Genomic DNA, 22,235 nt, shown 5'->3' with positions numbered 1-22,235 from the left:
TTTAGTACCTCTGTTGTGCAGGTCACCGGCCAGCTACAATTTCCTCGGCCAAAGGTGAAAATAAAGCTATAAAGGAGTAAGTTTCTCTGCCTCGCTCATGGATCCCAGGGGGCAGGGATGTTCTGATGAGCATCCGCGCACCGCCGGCAGCATAGCCCCTTTTAGGAGGGATCTGGAGGGCTCAGCTGGATGGGGAGAGGAGGAGGGCTGCTGAAAACGCCGCCCTCCGCCGGGGGAGCGTGCGGGGCGCGGCGGAGCGGGCCGGGCCGGGCCGGCGGGGTGCGCAGTGCGCGCCGCAGTGCGCGGAGCGGGGCGCGGGGGCCGCGCCGCAGGGATGCTCGCCCCGCTCCTGGGCTCGGCGGGCTCCGGCTGGCTGCTGCTGGGTGAGTGCTCCCCCGGCCCGCCTCGGCTGCGGGGTTTGTCCTTCTCCCCGCCCCTCTCTCTGCTTCCCGGCTCCTTTCTTTCTCCGCAGCGGGTGGGACCCGCTGCCCGCCTCGGCACGGTGGGACCGGCCTGAACCCTCCGAAGCGGCCTCTGGGCCCGCGGTCCGGCTCCCCATGGCCGTCCGTGCTCCGGGATAAAGGGTATTGAAGCTGATTGAAGGGAGGAGGCACGCGGGAGCGGCGCTCGGCATGGGGATGGCATGATGCTCAGCGTGATGCGTGCGGCGGAGCCGGCACCATGAGCCGCCGTGGCACTGGTGCAGAGAGCTCGGCGGGAGGCATTACATAATATCTCTCAAACTGTCCTGCTGGCTCGTTCCACCAGTCCATCTCTGGTACATCTGTTGGGGCACTTTGTCTGTAGCGGGTAGTGAAATAGGGCGGCGCGCTTGGAGGGGTGTGTGCGCGGTAAGAGCTGATGGGCAGAGGGTGATGCTGGATCCCATTGTTTTGTGGGCAGGCAGTGACGATTCCAAGGGGGTCTGCGTTAGGAAATTCTTGCGAGTCTGAAACAGGAGGATTTCTGTAAGGTATTTAAAGGTTCATCTTGAATTGATCTGCTGTGCTGATTTGAAATTGACTCCTTTGAATTTGTTTGAAAGGTAATGTTCAATGTCTGTGCTATTTCCCCCTTTATGTATCAAAGAGCTTCCCTCTAGACAGGCGGACTTCCAAGAAGTACAAAGGAAAAAAAAGGGGAAAATTATTTCAAAAGACAACACCTCAGCATCGTTAGGTGGGTGATCTGAGGGGAGTGTTGATAATGGAAAATATTGTAATTATTTATGTTCATGCCTACTTGCTATTTTTGATTATGAAAAAGAATGTTTCATACTGAAAAAAAGGGAACCTAAAATTGCTAGCCTGAATTTTGCCTCTGAAAATATCCTGTTAGCTCTCATTAAAGGCACTGGCCTTACAGCTGCTTATATCAGCAGCTTAAATCAGCTGCTTCAGAACTGTAGCAACACTCATGCAGTGAAATATGGCCCAGAGGGAATTACATGGGTGAAACAGAAAGGAGGCCTTGGCTGGGAAGCTGTGGGCAAGTGTTTGTTACTGTGTTTTGGGCCCCAAGGACCCAAGGACTGCTCTGAGCCACATTACTGTTGCACCAGGCTTGTTTATGACAACAGCAGGAGAACAAGACCCACTGGGAACAGGTCTCCCGTGTAAGCTCCTACCCTCAGTCCTCCACATGGGCCCTGAGGTATTGATTTCTGTGCTTCACATCTCAGTGTTTCTGCTGTGCCCCAGCTCCTCTCTCTTGTGCATCTGGCTATCCCAAAGTGTGTGTCTGGGGCCTCATTTAGTGCTGTGCTCTCTTTATTTGAGTGTGGACATGACTTTAGCCCAACATTTCTGTCTGCAGAACGGGTGCCCTCAGAAGAGAGGTGTGCTGTTATAGCCTTTGGCAGTGGCATTGAGATATCTCTGAGGGATGGATCCCACCAGAGAGCCAATGGCTCTGCCTGACCTGGCAGTGTGGCCCCTGCTCAGCCCTGGAGCAGCAGCTGGTGCTCTCATGTCTGGTTCTGGCTTTCTGATGGTCCCATCCCATCAGTCATGTTGCAAAGGAGTGGCTGATTTACTGAACAAGGGGCTCCTTGGCCATCACAGCCCAGTGAAGCATTCTTCTTTAATTCAGATTAATTTCTGACACCATCAGGAAAGTTTTAACAAGTTGAGAAGAGATCTATAATGTTCATCTCAATGAAATAATGGTAGAAGTCAGTGAAAGACAAAGCCAATTGTTTCCTATTGCGCAGTCCTGGATGCTCTGATGGATGCGGAGAGTGGAATAGTAAACAAAACACAAACTTAATAGCAAATTCCCCTAGGGACTTGAACATTGCTGGTTTGGTTGAAATTGTCCAAGAACTCACCTTACCCCTTGAACCTCTGGGATTTCCTGCTTTTACTCCTCTGCTCTTCTCTTTCATGTGGCTGCAGCCATGAGTCTCTTGCCTGCCCTACCAGCCCTGCCTTTCAGAAAGGAAGTCTTTGTTCTCTTGCCTCCTGGCAGCAGCTGGAGGCCAGGCAGGCACTGCACTCATGAATGGAGGCACGAGAAGAGAAATCTGCCATCACAGTGTCCATTCCCACCAGCACCAGTGCATCTCCAAACATTTCTCAGTGCATGTTTGCAAAGGGCTGGGAGGTTCATCTGAGGTTACAGCGGACTTGTACAATCCCACTCCTGATCCTGACTCTCGTGCTGTGACACAGGAGTCCTTGGTGATGCTTTGTGTACAGAGGAGATGCTCAAGGCTACTCAGCCCAGCCTGTGGAGTGCCAGGTGCTGCACCAGAGGCAAAGCTCATGGTGTTGGCTGAGGTATATTTAGTTGCTTTTATTCTCCATCCTTCTAGTACTGCTCCATTTGAACATTTGCTAGATGCTATCAAAAGGAAAGATTAGGTACATTTGGATTTCTCTGCTCCCTCACAGGACAAGATAGGACATAGCAATTTTTCTCTGCTGCTCCTGACTAATCTGGACATTTATTTGATTCTTGTCTCCACAATAGAACTGTGGATATTACAATTACATTCAAGTAATAAAAATAGGAGAGAAGCTTTGAAAAGAGATGGTAAATGGAATTAACTGGATACTCTCAGAAATAGGAAAGCTGACTTGGGAGTGAGCCAGAAACAAAGAAGTACAACATTACATCAATAAGGGTATAATTGCCCTTTTGATGTCACCAAACACTGCAGATCACCAGAGGGTTTAAATGTTTCATTGTGAGTACATTTCTGAGAGCACTTTCAGAGAAATACCTTGTTCTTCCTTCACCACTGCACAGTTGCAGTCAGTACCTGGATATCTTGAAGGTAACTGGAGGCAAGGCTGGGTGAGATGGAAAGGGATGGTGGGTAACGTGATGCAGGCAGTTATCCTTTGGTGGGTTCACAGGCATCCAGGGCAGCTCCTTTCCCATGGCTTTGTTCTTAACTTTGCTACATTATTTCTTCATATAGATCCAAATAAAGAAACTTACTCACCCTCTTTCTGATCAGAAATCAACATGAAAAAAAAATCTGTTAATTTGTTCTTTTATATTTAAGTGCTCTGCATACGTTCTTTGGGGATGGGCCAATACAAGTAATGAGGTTTTTTCCTTCACTGCTATTTCTGTCTCTTGTGCTACGGTGTGAAGCCAAAGCACTGCAGGTCCTTGGCACTGGGGACCCATCTGTCCCTGCTGTTGTCCCTGCAGGGCTCTGAGTGCTGGGAGCAGGGACAGCTCAGAGGAGGGACAGTGCAGACAGTGCTCTGCTCCTGCAGCTCACCAGTCCTGTTCCCTCTGGAGAAGGCACTGGTGGTCTGAACTGCTCCATCCTCTCACCTCTTCTCCCACTGTGCAGGAGGGTTTATGAGCTTGGGAACCCAGATACCCTCTTACCCTGTGAAACCACTCAAACAGAGTGGAGAAAGGTGTATTAGAAAGCATGTGGCCATAAATATATAAATATGGTTGAAATATACATGTAAAATCCTTGAATCCCCAGCAGGGATCCTCACACTCCTTTCCACACTCTCCTGCATTTTGCTGTGAGCCATGATTGGCTCTCCAGGAGCTTTTATTCCCAGATATGCTGATTCAGAGTCTTTGCAAGTCCTTTTTGGAGACTTCAAGGAACTGAGTGATGATTCTGTGAGCATGATACAGGGAAATGTTCTGCTGGGCTTGGATTTATTGTGGTGTGCCACCAGGACTTACTGATGACAAGTCATTCGCTGTGTCAAAGCCTCCTTGCACCATAAACATTGTCACAGAGCCTCCAAGGTAACCTGGGGAAGGTGGGTGAGGAAGCAGACCAGGGGCTTTGCCTCATTTCGCTTCTTCCTACACTCTGTACATAGGCAAAATTATAAATATTTTACCATCCTACCAGAGACTGCACTATGGAAAACATGGTAGCTGGTGGTGAGAAAGTAAGACACTGGGATGAGTGGGGATTTTTATTCAGGAAAGAGTGCCAAAGCCACAGGGGTAGTTCAGCACCTGCGAGCTGGTGGTCCCCAGCTCCTTGCTGCAGCCACACTTCAGCATCCTTTACTCACTGCTGGGGCTTTTGCAAGCAGTGATGCAGCTGTTTCAGCTACAGTATGTAGCAGATACTTCAGAAAAGCATGGCTGAAAATGCAGCCCCTTCTTGTCCTGGGCTGAGTCCACAGCAAGGTTTTGGCAAGACCCCCTGGTGATTCCCCCACAACCCCTGAATTAGTCAGCCACACAGGGTTTTTCTGTCTTCTGTGTTGTGTGGGATATTCCAATTCCATAAACATGGAAAGGAGCTAAATCCAACCAACCTGTCCAAGTCATTATCTTCCACACCACAGGAAGAAAATGTCACTTGTCAAAAAAAGTGTGTCATTCAATGGAAATCATGGTATCTCTAGGAAAGCCCCAGCTCAGGGAAGAAAAGTCTTTTTATTCAGACCTGTGTGCCATGGTTTTGCAAGAGCGCAGCTCACATTTCCATTTGCTCAACAAAGTGGCTTTGGTTGTGTAGATAAAATCTCAGAGACACCGCATGTGAACGGCAGTGAGGAGTTTCCACTAAGCACTGTGCAGTCATGCTGCAAAATCCGTGCTGGATGAGTTGACCTCTTTGAGAGTAACAGCTCCAAAGGCACCTGGGGGTTTTTAGGTGACCTTTCCCTCTGTGGCCAAGTGTGTCACTTGGCCCAAGAGCAGAAATTCCAAATGCTGGGTTATTTGGAAAAACCACCTCAGCAGAGGGTCTTTTGCCCACTGTTGCCTGTGGCAGAGGTGAAGGGTTACCAGTGTAAATCCATCTTTTAGTGGCCAGATTCTAAGAGACCCCTCACTGCTTTCACTGGTGAGGGGCTTGATGATGGCAAGGAGGGGAACATCAGTCCTACACCTGGGAACAGACACTTGGATGCTTCACCTGGCCACCCGAGTTTGTGTTTTGACCACAGAGGAATGACAGCCACACCAAAGCTGTCAGCCAGATCAGTCACTGCAATGGGACTTTTTGTTCTGCCAGAGGAGGTTTGAATTAGATATTAGGAAAAATTTCTTAATGGAAGGTGTGGTCAGACATCGCAACAGGTTGCCCAGGGAAGTACTGGAGTTGTCATCCCTGAAAGTATTCAAAAAATATGTAGATGTGGTGCTAGGGGATTTAATTTAGTGGTGGGTTTAGCAGCGCTGGATTAGCCATTGGGCTCGATCTTTGAGGGCTTTTCCAACCATAATGATTCTGTAACTATTAAGGTACAACTTTGGGTCAAGAAGCAGAAGTGCTGAGGTGGCAGGGACTTGGTACGTGGTGTCATGTAAGCTGATCCCTCCACATAAGTGTGACTCTCCCTGCTGTGAACATATTTTCATTTGGGAAAGTTCTAGAAACTACTGGAAAATCTTCCAAGTTTCCTCTCATATTTGCATACGACTAATCCAGATCCTGCTTATTTGGATACCAACATGATGTTGAGACTTGCTAACAATAGCCTTGCTATTTGTTTTTCTCTGGGACTCTTGCCTACGTGACAGATCTCTGCCCTGTCCTGTCTGCTCCTGGGGCTGTGCCCCCTCTTCAGCCTGGCATCTTTTGCCTTTGGAAAGGATGAGTTTTCCCTGCTGAGAGCACAGGCAGTGCATGGATGGGTGTAGAAGGCACCACGGCTCACTTTGGGCTGTTGCTTGACCTGCTGTTGGATGGAAAATTGCCTCTCCTTGTCAAGCCACTGTGCTTGTTCATGGCTGAGAATCACAGGGGCTGGCTGAAATGACCTTTCCTTCTCCCACCCCTTAGGAAATTGGGGCTGAGCTGTCCCCATGCACAAGGCAGAGCAGCCCCTGGGCTGTGCCCACCCCTGTGGGCCAGTGATGGTGCCCAGGGAGGGACAGGGCTCAGGAACAGCCTCCTCAGGGAAGGCCTGCACATGGTAAGGGTCAGAGCCCTGCTCCTTTTTGCCTCCAGAGCAAGAAGCAATTCCTTTCCAAGGGCTATGAAATGCCTAAAAGCAGCTTCAGGAGCCACACTGACATTGCTGTACCACTGGGGTGTCCCACTCGCTGCTAGATGGCCCCAGCCAAATGCTACAGCGGGCAAAGCACTGAGACATTTGCTAAGTTGGCATTCTTTTTATTTTTTCCCCCCATCTCCAAGGGCAAGTATGAGCTGTTCGGCACAGGAACCAGCACACAGATTGCTAAACTGATTTAACTTTTTTTTTTCCTCTGAAAAATTATCTAGGAAACAGTCAATCATTCTGTTTTTGATTGAAATTAGTTGGAGGTGATCTAAGCAGTCAAATTACAGAAGGCAGGAATGATGCAGACTTAATGTCTTTTCTGCAGAAAACAGTACTTAGTAAGAAGTGGAGAGGATATTATTTAGTTTGTAGTAAGATTCTTTGCAATGATGGACAAAAAAAGACAAATATATTAGAACCTCTTTTGAGATGTTAAATATACTTTATTTAGCATCTCCAATTACTAAATTGGAGATTGGGATTTTTTCCTTCTTTTTTCTTTCTCTCAGAGAATTTTGTCCCATTCGATGCCCAAGAGATGATAACGATTGGTACTTTAGAGAACAAAATATAGCGATGCGGGGAGGAGGAGGGAATTTATTCTGGCCAGGATGTTGATCTGGCCAGGATGTACCACAGAAATAATCTCATCCACACATCGCCCAGGTGTGCAGAGAGAATCATTCCATGACACGTGTTTTGCAGGATTTCTCCCCAAACTTTATACAGTCAAAACCCATAGAGATGCACTGTTTCAAAGGACATTGGTCAAGAGTTGAGCAAGCCCTAATGTTCAGTTTTCCATTGGATCCAAATTTCTTTGCTTCTGATATAGATTAAATCTCGATTCTTCGATTTTCTTATCAGTCCTTTCCGTAGCAGAGAGTGGTAGATATTCCTGTGAGGGTGGTAGATATTCCTGTGAGGGTAGATATTCGTAGGTGGCCGCTGATGTTCCATTGATGGCCTTTTATCTTTCTGGGTGTCTTTGGGCTGCTCTCAGACTGTTGGTATGTTAAACCCATCTCCTTAGAGTGATAGTACATCTAAAAAAAGCTAAAGAAAATTCCTTTCTTTGAGGCAAAGTCAAGTCAAACATAACTAGAGAGACAAAATAAAAATTTAAAAGTTATATTGTTTCCAACAATTCAGTCTTTTAATGCTTCTCCTACCATGGGTGAGCCTTTGCTTGTATTAGCACTGTTAGACCTTATCAACCCCTGACCTCACTGGAAAAAAGCCCTCACCATCTACTGGGGTGTGCCAGGGAAAACCCAGGGCCCTGAGCCCCTCTGAGAGAGCCTCTTCTGGCTGCTTGTGGGAGCCCAGCTGCTGCTGCACAGCCCTGGCCATTTTTTTGGTATTATTTTGGGGTTTTTGCCACACTTTAGCCGGACACCCAATGCCTGCCAGGACTGCCTGCTGTTCTGCCTCTGCCACTGCTTAGGGTTTCATGCTGCACTTTGTTTGCCAGTGGGTGTGCTGGGCTCTGCTGATCCAGCGCCGCTCCGGGGTTCCGCTGTTGTGGTGCTGTGAGGGTCCCCAGGACGAGGTGAGAGATGAGAATTTGACTCCAAGTTCTCAGAAGGCTGATTTATTATGATATGATATGATATGATATGATATATGATAGACTGCTATACTAAAACTATACTAAAGAATAGAAGAAAGGATACATCCAAAGGCTAGACAAGAATGAATAATCAAAACCCGTGACTGACCAGAGAGTCAGACACAGCTGGACTGGGATTGGTCATTAAATAAAGACAATTCACATGCTGGGATAAACAATTCTCCAAATCACATTCTAAAGCAACAAAACAGGGAGAAGCTGAAGCTCCCCAGGAGAAAAAATCCTGACGAAGGGATTTTTCATAAAATATCATGGTGACATTTCGCCATTGGGAGGGCACCGGGCCTGGCTGCCCCTGGGGAGTTGCCAGGGAAGCCCCTTTTCCCGGTCTCCACCATCACCCCGGGCACAGCGGGGCTGAGCCCGCGCCACAGCGCCCCCTGCGGGCCTGGAGGAATCACTGCAGTGCCCCTGCCCAGCCGGGAGCCAGCAGCGCCCCTGCTGGCCGTGCCCGGAACTGCAGCACAGGGACAGCCCTGGGCTCAGGGGAGGCCACGCTCGGCTCCTGCTCCTGCCTGGGGCTGCTGCTGCTGCCCTTGGTTTGCCTTCTTACACACACACACCGGCAAAGAGCTGTTATTGCTTTCCCCTACCTGTGCCTGAAAGCTCCTTTACTTCAAGGTTATAATAATTTGGAGGGAATTCCAGGAAAGGTTCCTGCCTTCCTTGGCAGACACCTGTCTTTCAAACCAAGATACCAATACAGCTCAGTTTTAGGTAAAACCCTTCTCCATAACTCCAGGCAATCTCATTCAGAACTATCTTTTCTTCAGCCAAATGTTCAAATAGCTCCTTGGAGCTGAGAGCAGCTTGTGGCTGGCCTGTGAGCACCAGCTTGTAAAAGGTCACCCAAGTTGTGCCAGCATTCTGACATCCCCCGAACCCCTTTGTTCACTGTGGGTCTCCCTTGCACACCCACTTGTGTTGCTACAGGATACTGCCACTAACCCAGGCTGCTCCAAGCCCCATCCCACCCGGCCTTGGACACTGCCAGGGATGGGGCAGCCCCTGCTTCTCTGGGCAAACTGTGCCAGGGCCTCTCCACCCTCACAGGGAATCAGGGCTTTGAGATGCTGGAGGAGCCATGCCCAGTGACCTCCTCCCTCTGTCTCCTTGGAATACCCGAGTCCTGCTTTTTTTTCTGCCTGAAAAGGGTCTTTTTGTGCCGCCACCTCCTCCAGCCCGAATCTCCCGCAGCTGAGAGGCTGCTGAGGGTGGTGTGATGCTCTGACCTGCCAACAACAATTCACGGCTGTGTTTCCTTTCGGGAAAGGCATTTGCATATCCTCTATTCACTTTATTTGGTTAAATATATTTGAAAAGGCAAAAGCTCTGTGTCATTGAGACCGCAGAATAAGCTGTTTGGGGGCCTCCTCCATCTTAACCCTTTGGAACCTGGTTCCAGCATCTTGGACGCTTAAAATATTCAGAAAAAGAAATTTTAAGGCTGTTTTTGCAGCAGGTATGGGGAAGGAGGCTGGAGACAGGGAAAGCCCTGACAAAAGTCAGCAAAAATGTGCCATATACATTTGAACTGAAAATTCACTTCTGTGAATACAGCCACAGACTGACTTGCAGAGAGTTTGCAAAATTTAGCACGGACAGAAATGTCTTCAGGGTGATTTGAAAGTACTTGTGAAAACAGGAGAGCAAAAGCAAGTTACAGCAGTGTCAGGGACAGAAAGGTGCAGGCTGCTTGAGGACGTGGCATCAGCGAAGGGAACATTTTAGAAACAAAAATAGAAATAACCTAATTGCTGCTTTAGTTAACGAAATAAATAAGAAACTCTGAAGCGACAACAAAGATCCTGAAACATAAACCGTATGTTTAAAAATCATTCAAACAATGTAACTGCTTGTTATTAGTGTCAGGAGAAAAAAAAATACTTCAGTGAAGTATTTAATTTGGACTATTTAAGGACATCTCAAATCACAGCCCAACCACAGATTTCTCAAAAACCCTCCATGAGATGATGCCAAATCCCCCCTTTTCTCTCATTTTCCGGCACAGTGCCAGGCCCTTGCTGCCAGGGGAACAGAAGCTGGGTGTGGGATGTGGCTGGGGTCTCTGGCTGGTGGATGCCAGCCCTGCTGACATGCCAGGGTGCAGGAGAGACCCCCTTGGACTGGGCCAGGACACGGCCCCTGCACCTCACTGTGTGCTGCACCTACCATGCTCAGCTGCAGTGTGGAGACTGAGCTTCTGGGTGCCTGTAAAGTGTTCTGAGGATGACAGCTGGGAAGAGATGCATAAGCAATAAATTCATCATCCTGGGTTTATTTTTGTTACCTTGCCATCAGCTGGCATCCCTGTGGTGTAAGGAAATTGAGGGCTAGAGGGAGAGGAGGCAGAAACACTAGCCCAGTAACATAATATTAATGTTCCTAATTATTTAATTAATCCTCTGTTTGTGCTGTATGCTTCCTTCCTGCTGCTCTTTGGAAATGGTCAAAAATATAGGCTATATAAACATAAAATCATAATACCTGACCAGAAGATATAGAAAAGGAGACCACTAAAAAGACACACAAAGCAGTAAAGTTCCCCTTTCTTACACATTATTTGAATTAGTGGCATTTTTTTATTTCTGCTTGAGGCACAATTTTCCATTGATGGGCCTTCAGGAATGTAGAGATACTGTTGGTGGATTTCTGTTCTGTAACTGAAGCTATCACTCTGGTTTATGGGAATGTCCTGAAAACCATAGCAGCAACTGGGGTTTTTTGAGTTATGCTCAGAATTTTGAAGTGGAACTCTTCCACAGAGCAATGGTAGCTCCCAGGCTGTGTTGGCTCTGTGTGGTTTCCTGGTGGTACAGCCTCATTTAGCTGCTCTGATGACTCTGTGTAAAGTCATGGAATAGTTTGTGTTGGAAAGGACCTTTAAAGTTCATCTAGTAGTAAACTAGTAGTTTAACCCCCCTACAATGAGCGGATATCTTCAACTAGAACAGGTTGTACCAAGCCCTGTCCAACCGCACCTTGAATATTTTCAGGGCTGAGGCATCCACAGCTGCTCCGGACAACCTGTGCCAGTGTGTCACCACCTTCCTTATAAAAAAATCATCCCTTATATCTAGTCTGAATTGGCCATCTTTTAGTTTAAAACTATTACACCATGTCCTATCCTGTATTCTCCTGGCTAAAAACAGCAATGTTTAAAATTCAATCTTAATCTGCGTTTCTCATTAATTTTGATAAAGTAGAAAAGCATAGAGAGATTCCATAGGTTACTCTCTTTTATAGGACTCTGTCTTTGGCTGGGAGCATTAAATGCACTGTGATTTACTGATACATCTTTTTTTTTTCTGGATGGGTCAGGTCTCAGCCAAATCCCAGCAAAGTTCTTTGAAGTCTTTCCACTGATTTTACTGGTAAGTGGGTCTTACTGGGCTTTAGACTTTAGCACAAAAGGTGAAGTCTAATTTCCTTTGTGCTAGTATAAACATCCCTGCTACTCAATGCTTTCTCTTGCCTGTGAGTCCAAAAAATTAGGTTGTCTTCCCATAAAGCCCTGTCCCCATCACTCTGCCCTGCAAATCACCTGGCAGAAAATTCTGGGGCAGAGTGAAAGCTTTTATTCAGTTTATTACTTAGAGAATGCTTGCATCATTTTTCCCTTAAAGTTGGCAGCCCACATCCAGCTTCCTCTCTTTGTTCTCCTTCAGATATGTCCAATGGTTGTTTCAGAGAGTGAGTCCATATGCGTATGTACTGCAATGAAAGCAAAACAAGAGAAAGGGAATTACTGCTCAGGGTACTTACAGAGCGCGTAAAAGGGTCAGACTCTACCATGAAACGTGTTTTACTCAGTCTGACCACTTATACTGACGGCATATTGCCCATGGTGAGCTTCATCTTGGTAGGCAAGACCAGCCCTTACCAGCAGGAGCTTGAAAGAAGAGTTCCATAGCACAGTATGGTGGTTTTAATCCAATACTCATTTGAAATCAGGATTCCCACCTCCCCTTTAGGGCATTTCAGCATGAACACAGATATGCTGAGACTGTGGGCTACTGGCACTGAAGCACCCAGCCAGCCCAGAACTGTTCACACACCTGAAATATTTTCCTGGCTACAAAGATTCTGTCAAGCTGTGGCTCATAAAGAACAAAGGGGCAGGAATCTGAGCTGGTGAATATTGCTGAGGTCCCATTAAGCCAGCGCTGTGATGCTGATTTGCACCTGCAGACCATTCAGTCTAGTACTCCCTGCCCCACTCTGGCACTTTGATGAATTAAGCCTGATTGCAGAACATCCTCCATGTGACCCAAAGGAGCGATATTTTACAATCTTGCCTGAAATCTCATTAAACAGTCTCTTCATTCATGGATATTAAGTGTTCTTTGAGAATTCTCCATTACAAACTCCAATATCACAAGTAAAATTTAGGACAGGTCAGACAGAAACTTTATTAACGATGGTAATAGTAAGTCAGCTTGTCACCCTCTGCTACCCCCTTTTCTGCCAAGCAGTTCTGGAGAGCCAGCCAGGAAAAAAAGTAGTTGAGAAAAACAATAATTTCAGTGTTAATAATGCCAGATATTCAGCTTCTAGAAGGGAGGACTCCTCAAATGCCTTCCTAACAGCCAGAGTCCTAAGCAGGAATTAAACAGTAAAAAATGAGCAGTAAATGAAGTGATGATATGGAGCAAGGGGGCCCAGGGGTGGCACACCCATGTTATCTTTGCTCAGGAGAGGGGAGTTGGAAGCTATCAGACCCTGTTGGTCTGGTGGTTTCCAGTTGAAAGGAATGCTCTTGTAGTTGAGAGTATCTCAGCCAGATCTCTCAAATGTAAATGTCAGTAATTTACCATGACAAATGAATTTCAAAGTTCTGTTATTGCTATTTTGAGTGTAAATTAACAAAACCTGGTTTGGGCTGGAATACCAGGGGTGTTGGGCTTTTTCTGTTAATATATATAGCAGTATAAGGATGATGTTACTGGCAATAGTTACTCTTATTATTTTATTGATTCAGGGGATTTGTATTTATTCTACTCGATCATCACAGAATGTTTTGGGTTGGAAGGGTCCTTTAAGGTCATCCAGTTCCAATCCCTCTGCCATGGTCAGGGACACCTTCCACTAGACCAGGTTGCTCCAAGCCCTGTCCAATCTGGCCTTGGACATCCAGGGGTGGGGCATCCCCAGCTTCCCAGGACAGCCTGCTCCAGTGTCTCACCACCCTCACAGGGAAGAATTTCTTCCCAATATCCCATCTAACCCTGCTCTCTGTCAGTGGGAAGCCATTCCCTTTGTCCTGTCACCATCTGCCCATTTAAATATCTGCCGATATCCGACCTATGAAGTTTCTATTTCAGCAGACCTGAACTGGTGGTACAGACTTTCTCAATGTCAGAAACTTTCTTTTATGATGACTTTTCCTAAAGAAAAAAAAAAAAAAAAAAAAGAAAAAAAAAAAGAAAAAAAGCCGTTTCTAATTTTAAACTGCGCAGTTGCAGAAAGGTTTTACAGTTTTACACCCAGAAGCGTTTCTTCGAGCCTGTAAATCCTCCAGTATGACAGAGATGTGCGAAAGTACTGCAATATTCAGGAGCGGAGAGGGTGGGTTTATCCTCTGGGAGGCGGCTCCCACCGCCGGGTGTGGAAGCTCAAGGGTTACAGCGGGCATCGCTGCCGCTGCTGCTGCGCTAATTCAGCCTAAGCCGATATTAGCCAAGCTTAACTTCTTTCGGCCGTTTGCGGATGGGAGGGGGAGGGACGGCCTGGAGTCAGCAGTTCTGTGCGGGGCTCGGCAGGGCAGAGCCCCGGCCATGAGCTGAGCGGGCAGCGGCGGCACAGGCGGATGGTGAGTCCCGGCGGGTTCATTATTATCACAGTGCTTCTGAGGAGCCCGGGGATCCCGGGGGGATCCAGGAGCTGCGTCCGGGCAGGGCTCGGCTGGGTCTGGGAGGGCCCGGGGGGCTCCACACGGGACCCCCATCCCCGGGGCCCCGCGGGCTCCAGCGGAGCCGGGCTCCGGGATGCCGAGCCAAGCCAAAGCAGAGCGGGGGCAGAGCTGCGGTGCGGAGGGAGCCGGGGCTGTGGGGGGTGGGCTCGTTCTTGGGGGCGATGCGGGACAGCTCCTGGGGGACACTGGCACGTGGCTTTGGCATTTTCCCGCGGTTCGCGTTTCCAGCAGCCTTAGCGGGAAAAGCTCCTGCCCGGCTCCGGCTGGAGCTCCCGGCGCTGGAGGCCGCTGCCCCGCAGGTCCCGCGTGGGCTGCGGGGTGACAGCCCTGGGGCTGGAGACATCCCCGGCAGCCCTGGGATCAGCGGGGAGGACAGCTCTACCTGCGTGGGGGCAAATTCACTGGGATGCAGAGACGGAGCCCGGCACTGCGGCTTCCCTTGAGGACGCTGCCCCTCTTAGTTCATTGCCCCAAACTCTTGACCCTATAGATCCAGGCTTGTTTCCCACAGTGGGAGCTCTATGGAGCACGGCACACCTGTTTAGTTGTGGTTGACCTCAAATCCTGTGTTGAGTTTTGGGCCCCTCACTCCAAGGAAAACACAGAGGTGTTGGAATTTGTTTAGAGAGGGAGCTGAGGAAGGGTGTGGAGCGCAAGCTGGATAAGGAGCAGCTGGGGGAGCTCAGCCTGGAGAAAAGGAGGTTCAGAAGGGACCTTATCACTCTACAAAGGAGGTTGAAGCTGGTGGGGAGGTTTGTCTCCTCCCAAGCAGCAAATGGAGGAACAAGATTAAGTGACCTCAAGGTGTGCCAGGGGAAGTTTAGGTTGGATATTAAGAACAATTTCTTCACCAGAAGAATTTTTCAGCTCTGGAGGAGGCTGCCCAGGAGAATGGTGGAGTCACCATCCATGGAGGGATTTAACAAACGTGTGGATTTGGCACTTGGGGACACGGTTTAGTGGCAAGCCTGGCAGTGCTGGGGGAATGGTTAGACTCGATAATCTTAGAGGGCTTTTCCAACCTAAATGACTGGAATTCTGTGACATCCTGCTGGTTTCTATGCTTTCTGTGTCTCAACTTTCAGCTACCCAGACTTCAGTGCAGGCTCTTTGTAATGCATGTCCCTGCCTGAGGGAGCTCCTGGAGCTGGTGACAAGACTTGCCTTTGCCAAAGCTATGCAGCAGTGGTAGGTTGCAAGCATTCAGTGTAGTGTGTGATGTTCCTAATTCCATGCTGTGCTGTCCCACTTTCCTCAAGCATAGAACCATGAGCATACTCCATCCACATGGGATGAGCCTGCTGCTGTGTGCGGTGTGAGAGCTCATGGGGGTGCACCTTGGTGTCAGGGACAGAACATGAAAACCTTATCTGTAGCCATGAAATGCCCTATCTTGACATAGAATGTTTTCTGGCTTGCTTTGTTGTGTATGTGCCTGTTGCTGGTGCATCCCACCCTTTGGCATGCTGGGGACAGAGCAGGTTGGAGATGTGATGAGAAGGGGAGGATGATGCTTTCAGCAGTTTCAGAGAGCCTCCTGGAAGGTGGAGGGTCCCTGCCTCCCCCTGGAGCTGTGCCATGTGGTGGGTCAGCTGCGGGGGTGGCTGTGGGCACTGTGGGGCCTCCTGGAAAAACCTGCTGCACCTGGGCACTGAGTGTCCCTAATGCCAGGAGCCTTTCTGCACTAATCACTCTGCTTTTACTGATACCACGCAAGAGAGAAACATCAAGTTGTGTTCCTTTAAAAGCATAGTGATACTCCTGAGTAGAGAAGAGATTATTTTGAGAAGCTCTGGCTCTTGCAGGCAGTGTGTTTCAGTTCTGACTGGAGGCTACTGGCACCGGGCCCAGGCAGGCAGAGGGCACGGCAGGAGCCGGCAGGTCTGTGCAGGGCAAGGCTGCTGCATCAGGCTCCTCCTGCCCCTCTGTGTCCCTGCTGCTGTCCCCCACCTGCAGGGGCAGGGGGCACTTGCCTTCCTTTGGGTTTCTGGCACAAGGCCTGCCTCTTTATTTTCTTGCCCCTCACTGCACTGCAAGGTTGCCAAATAAGCCTTGAACAACTTTCAAAGCTGCCTTCAGTTTCTGGTTTGTTTTGGGATAAAACTTGGAGCGGATTCAGGCAGTCACAGTTCTGTGTGCACAGGGTCTGGATAAAACTCTGCTCTCTCCATGTGTACTTAACCTTTGGTACCCCCTCACTCCTTCCCATCTGTGCAGACAGGGTCCTTTATAAAAGCACTACAGCTACAGGGCCAGGTTGGATGGAGCCCTGAGCAATCTGCTCTAGTGAAGGGCATCTCTGCCCACTGTGTGGGGAGTGGCTGGGTGATCTTCAGTGTCTCTTCCAACCCATCTGTGATCCCATGAACTTGCAGGGCACTTTCTTGTTAACTAACCTGGTCTAATTACAGTCAGATTACTCTAAGAGAGGGATGCAACTCTATTTGTTATGGTTAGTGACCCTACTGTTACTTTTTTGTATGCTCCCATTTTGATGTCATTTCTCGTTTCAGTTTCCAGCGTGACAGTTGTAATACTGTCTGCATGGGCATGTGTTTGACACAGAGCTGGCAGAACCTTTCAGGCCTCTCTTTTTTCATATGACTTTGCTTTAACTGCAGTGGCAGGTCAGTAAGTATTGGAGCTCTTCAAGCTGTAGGATTGGCATAAAGAGAATTGCTCCTTATAATAATAAAGGCAGTGTTTGGCTGTCATGTGGCCCAAACTGTGAGGTCTCTCTCTACATCTGCAGCAGAAGATGAAAATCTGTGGTGTGATAATGCACAGACAACCTCCTGCAGACAGCAACAGGCCAAATTTCCAGGATCTTCATGGCTGGAGTCAATGCCAGCTGCAGTCTGGCCTGCTTAGCCCTGCTGTGAACACTTGCTACATAATTGTTGATATTGCAGAAGGCAACACAAAATTGAAGTTTGACCAAATAAGTGTTTTGGTCCAGTCTGAGCTGTCAGAGAGACAAGGCAGGTTAACACTTGACTTGGAATAGGTGTTTAAAACATTCCTGTTCTTCCCTGCAGGATTAACTCTGGGCATGCCACTGTGTCATGTCCTAAGAATTATGGAAGATTTTCTGTTATGAGCTTGTTTAGTTTTCTGTGTCACTTTGGATGAAGCACTCCCATGCTTGCCTGAATGCAACTGGCTGGCAGGATCCTCAGAGTGTTATTCAGAAACCATTTATTCTGGTGCTGCTGCCAAAAGAAACGGCAGCAATGAACCCAGGAAGGTTTGCAGCTGGATCAGTACGCCTGGACTGGTGCACAAATATTTGTGCTGGTGCCTGGGAAAGGCAGGGTGGGTGTGGGAGTGATGGAAGGGGCAGATGCTCAGGAGCACTCCTTGCCCTGGCAGGCCTGGAATATGGTGGGGCATCCCAGCCTGAGTGGGCTCCACAAGCTGTGCTCCAGGCAGGGATGGAGATGGGTGTGTGGTGGTCAGGGAGCCATGCAGGGAGGACAGGACCCCACCCTGGCCCCAGGATGCCATCTGGTCATGCCAAGTGGGGATTTGCTTGTACACCAACCACTTTTTCTGATACTATAGCAGGACAGTAATTTCTGTGCCAACAGCCATGTGCCCCAGCATGGGCATAAGGTGAGGGACCCCTCATGGCCCAGTCCAGCAGTGGGGTGAGTTGTTGGGATCATCCATCCTACCCTGCCAGCAGGAATCAGACCCCTGCAGTTTGTGTGTGCAGCAGGAGAGCAGCCAGGCTCTCCCTTCATCACTGTCCCTGTATCCCTGTCACCAGTGTCACACAGTGACCCTCCAGGTGCAGCCAAGGGCAGGGTGTGAACGGTCATGAAGAGCAACTGGCAGGGCAGGAATCTGCCTGCTTGTGTGTCCTTGTGTGGCAGTGACCTGCTGTGGGGCCAGCAGAGCCAGCCCTCAGCAGCCTGGGCAATGCATGCTTGTCGTATCAGCTTCTTCCCTGCCTGGCATTGTGCCCAAATGCCTCCACCCAGCCATGGCCTAGGGGCTTTGTAGGGTGAGATGGCCACAGAGAGCCTGACTAGGGCATGTTCATGTGGAGAGACTGAAAATGGGCCAGGCAGTGAGCTGAGGAGGGGAGTGCATCCCTCCTGGGTCCCTGCACCTCTGCACTGCCCAGCACTGACACTGCTGCAGAGCATTCAGGTCACTGGGGTTCTTAGCTGGACCAGGGCCTCTACAGACTGTACTAAGGTTTATTTAAATTCAGTATTAAAAGGCAAACATCAAACCTTTCCCTGGCAACAAGCCATCCAGCTCTTTGCAAAGCACCTTCACATCTCCTCTCTGCCAAGCCAGCTGTCAGGGGTGCAGCTCTTTTCTCCCTTTCCATTCAGTGCTTCTCTTTGTACTCTGCCCCAGATAACTATTTTTATGACATTTTTAAGTTGTTTGTTTGCTGTCTGACACAGAGTATTCAGGAATCATATAGTATATGGGACAATCAACCATCAATGTCAGTAAAAAAAAAAAAACAACTGAAACCCAACCTAACAAACCTCATTCTTCATGAGAACTGAAGTTGACAATTACTTATGAGTATACCTTTGGGAAGGGGGAGCTCTGCAGATGTTCTGTGAGCAGTGTGCAGAGCAAAGCCCCAGCCCTGGCAAAAGCAGCCCCACGATGCTCTGTCAGGTTCCAGCCCTGTGGGACAATGCCAGTAGCACGTGGCATTTCAGCACAAGCCCAGAAAGCATGTGCAGGGTTCACTGCCGCCACCTGCAAGCTTTGCCATAAGGCTGAGTGGCAAATTCTCTCCTGCTTTAGCCACCTCAATGGGATGCTCCTGTGGGCTGTGCTGCCTGTGAGCCAGGGAAGCCAACGGGGAGGGATCAGGCTCTGGTTTCCCCAGATGGAACTTTGCAGCCCCTGTGCTGATTTTGGCACAGTTGTGAGCAGGCTCCAGAGAGCTGAAGACAGCCAGAAAACCCCACAACTGTGGTGGTTTGCTTTTCCTTCTGGCTGGGTTATGTTTTAGCTTGGAGGAATGGCCTGAGCTCACTTGAGGTGAGCACACAGAAGCTACATTGGCATAAGGGGAACAAGAGGAATGTGATGGGGAGGATATTGAGTACAAAAATATCCATTTAGGTTTTCCCATTTGAACTCCATCCTCTGCAACCACAGGCTGAGGGTTTTAGCCTGGTCAATGAAACCTCATGACTCTGGCTCACACTGGTGCTGGGTAACCTTTTCAGGATGTTTCAGCAGTTAGAGGAGCTTTTTTGTTACTGTGCCTTAGGCAACTGACAGACTTTAGAGACAGCGGAGTTGTTGAGCTTTTCCCTTTTGGTATGAAACTTAAAATGCTTGCTCTGGCTTCCTGATGCTTTGTTATCCAGAGGAGTGGCAGATTTGGAGCAGATTCCCAGTCATGGCTTTTCCATATGTGCGAGTCATAGTGGCTTCTGAGGACTGCTACACCACTCTGCTCAGGGGTGCAAAAGGTATTTTTATGTTGGTCCACATGTTTGAGCTGTGCTGAGTGGGTGAGGAGGTGTGGGATGGAGGACAGAGCTTCCCATGAGGATGTGGCATCAGTGGATGAAGAGGGACTCAATGCAGAGACATGAGGATGGGCTGGTGGTCCATGCATGGCTCTGAGCAAGGAGCATTTCCAGGCAGCTGGGGGCTGGATTTTGCTCTCTGAAAGATCTCAAATGTCTAAAGTAAGATCTCTGCATAGCACTGAATTATTTATTGAATAATTTCTCTAGGCAAGCGACCAATACGCTGTAGATATTTCAGATACTTTAAATACTTCTATTTATGTGTGATTACTGGTCTCTTTGAGGACATTGAGCTCCTTGTTAGCATTTTTCCCTTTTTAGTGGATGCTTGCAAAGATCTTCTGTTTTGCAAATACATTTCCCAGCAGTGCAGAGCAGGAGGGAGCAGAGGCCAGTGCTGCTCCTCTGGTTGCTTGGAGATTCCATCCTTTGTCTGGTCCCTGCCTTTGGGGTAGGGGATGTCAGGAAGGTGGATGGAAGCTGGAAGGTCAGCAAAGCTCCTGAGCCCAGTGCTGTGTCTGCCATTAGCTCTGTCCCCAGGAACCATGGGGAAATGTGGTGCCAGGCTGTTAATGCACCAGCTGCTTTAAACTTAGAGTTTTTTAAGGAGTGAGATGTTTCTACAGTAATGCTAGAGGCACATGGTATTATGCAATTAATGCTGTTAATCATCAGTTACAGAGAGTAGGGGGAAATTCTGCTTTTTATATATATTTTATAAATATATATGTAGAGAGAAATTCTGCTTTTTATATATAAATGCACATGCACACACAAGCATTTACATCCACACATGCAGATATATAATGTGTGTAAATACTGGGTATAAATGGGACCCAGTACTTCAGCAGCCTTTTCTCTGAGACATTCCTTCTGTCCTGAGTGAAACTGCCTGTCTCTCCAAAAAAATAATGCACCATTGGGCCAAGTTTATACCACAGCCCCAACTACATGCTGATGCTGAACTGGTCTCTTTCATCCATCCCTGTGCTCCACTCACTCACTCAGTCACCAGGGGACACAGGAAAGCACTGCTGCCCTCCTTGCCATAAAGTTTATTTGCTTTATTCTCCTACAGATGCAAGGTTTGACCTGGATGCAAAGCCTTTTTCCATTGTGGATAACCCTGCCTTGCTGAGTGGGAGGGAGGGTGAGGGGGAGGCAGGGACACGGGGATAGGCCATGGTGGTGTTGCTGCAGCCCCATGTGTGCTCCCATGCCCAGACCCTGAGTTTGGGGTGCACTGAGCCCCAGGGAGCTCTGCCAGCACAAGAGCAATTTGAGCTAGACAGGCTTGGGTACTATTGAAACTCTGCTCTTTAATAGTCATGCTGGCAAAAGGCCAGTTTCACAGATTGGATGGGTCTGATTCTCAAAGGAAAGGGAGAAGGATATTCTTTGTTAGTAAAAATAGAATATAAAAATTATAAACTGCTTTTATAACATTTCTGGATCATGGGGTGCTTTTTTAGCATCTGCTCCCCTGAGAAGTGCCACAGCCTCACAGGTACTGTGGGCCTGTCCTCCCTTGTTTGCTATCCATTGCTTCTCACCCTCTCTTTTGATGCCTGAGCACTGGCATAATAATCCAAAAAAAGAAATTTTATCTCAAAACCAGTTCCTTTACTTTCTCCTCTTTTTTTCCCCTTCCAAATTATAACTCATTGAGTTGTAGTGGAACCACAGTCAATGAGGCCAAATGCCTTGGCTTTGAGTCCTCTATTATTATTTGACCCTGCAAAGAATTGCACGATCTAAGTAAAACACAGTAATTGTGGTTGTGCACTGGAGAGGCAATTATTTTGCTCAGTGGGTAAAATTAGGCACCTGTAGGAGTTCAGTTTGGTCTGGGTTTGGTTAGGTAGGGGGCATTTTTTTAATGGAAAACACAGTTTTTATGAAAATGTGCTGTCCCAAAAATCAAAGCAGTGATACGTCATGTGGAGGCTGTGAGAGATTGGCTTAGGATGATGTGTCTGAAGGTGAGAGGCATTAAATGGAGAAAAGGGCTATAGTGAAATAGAGAAGTTCTCTACATTTTCCTCCACTTCAGAGGAGCAAAAGCAGGTATGGTTTCAGAAAGTTTTAGGTAATGTTAGCCTTGGTTTGATCAATAATCCTAGTAATTGCTGAATTGCATGTGTGGCTGATTAGCCCTTGCAGACTACAGAGGGTCCCTGTGTGTGTGGTGGGTCAGGGCTGTGGGGTCACCCCTGCCCAGGCTGCTCTGGAGGGATGTAGGACAAGCAGTGAAGTATTTGGGGTCACTGTTGTGGTCATGTGTTTATAGCACAGTTGCATGTGGGACAGAAGCTGTTAGATGTCCTGCACAACTATGTGAGCCAAGTATTGCTTGTCTCCTGCTTCATTTTGGGGCTGCTTACTGGATTTCCGCACAGCGATTCTTTCATTGTTTCAGATACTTCTGGTGTTCCTATTTTCCCCACTTCTGCTGGTTTTATTTTCCCCTGGATGTTTAACGCACCCTTTACTCTTTCTCAAGCAGTTTGCAAGCTTGCAGGCTGCCTGGCTTCCTCTCTTACAGCAGGGAATTGTTCTGTAAGGTTTTCAGTAGCTCTCTGTAATGCCCAACAAATACGTAATGGCATTTTGTCTCTGTAATTAACACTGGTTTTGTTCTGCTGTAAAGCGTGGCATTACCATTTCCATAAACACTATAGTGTAAAATCATTAAAACAATA

At 48.2% G+C, this 22,235-nt stretch overlaps 1 protein-coding gene across 5 annotated transcripts in view; it reads left to right on the top strand.

Moving 5' to 3' along the window:
- The first annotated feature begins 215 nt into the window (after window positions 1-215).
- Window positions 216-22,235, top strand: part of ACSL6 (acyl-CoA synthetase long chain family member 6) — a 57,745-nt gene continuing 35,725 nt past the window's right edge. For 2 of the 5 annotated variants that reach the window (XM_014264724.3, XM_014264723.3), the window contains exon 1: window positions 216-383. In XM_014264724.3, the coding sequence (XP_014120199.2) occupies window positions 335-383 (49 nt within the window). In that variant the 5' untranslated portion in view covers window positions 216-334. Of the gene's footprint in view, window positions 384-466; window positions 585-667; window positions 811-13,682; window positions 13,907-22,235 lie in introns of those variants that run through there. The other 3 variants (XM_026791424.2, XM_026791423.2, XM_026791422.2) reach the window with 3 other exon arrangements.

Source organism: Zonotrichia albicollis, chromosome 15, assembly GCF_047830755.1.
Source record: "Zonotrichia albicollis isolate bZonAlb1 chromosome 15, bZonAlb1.hap1, whole genome shotgun sequence".
NCBI classification, from domain to species: Eukaryota; Metazoa; Chordata; class Aves; order Passeriformes; family Passerellidae; genus Zonotrichia; species Zonotrichia albicollis.
Note: the sequence above shows the minus strand (reverse complement) of the source record. Positions and strands in the feature narration are given on the sequence as shown.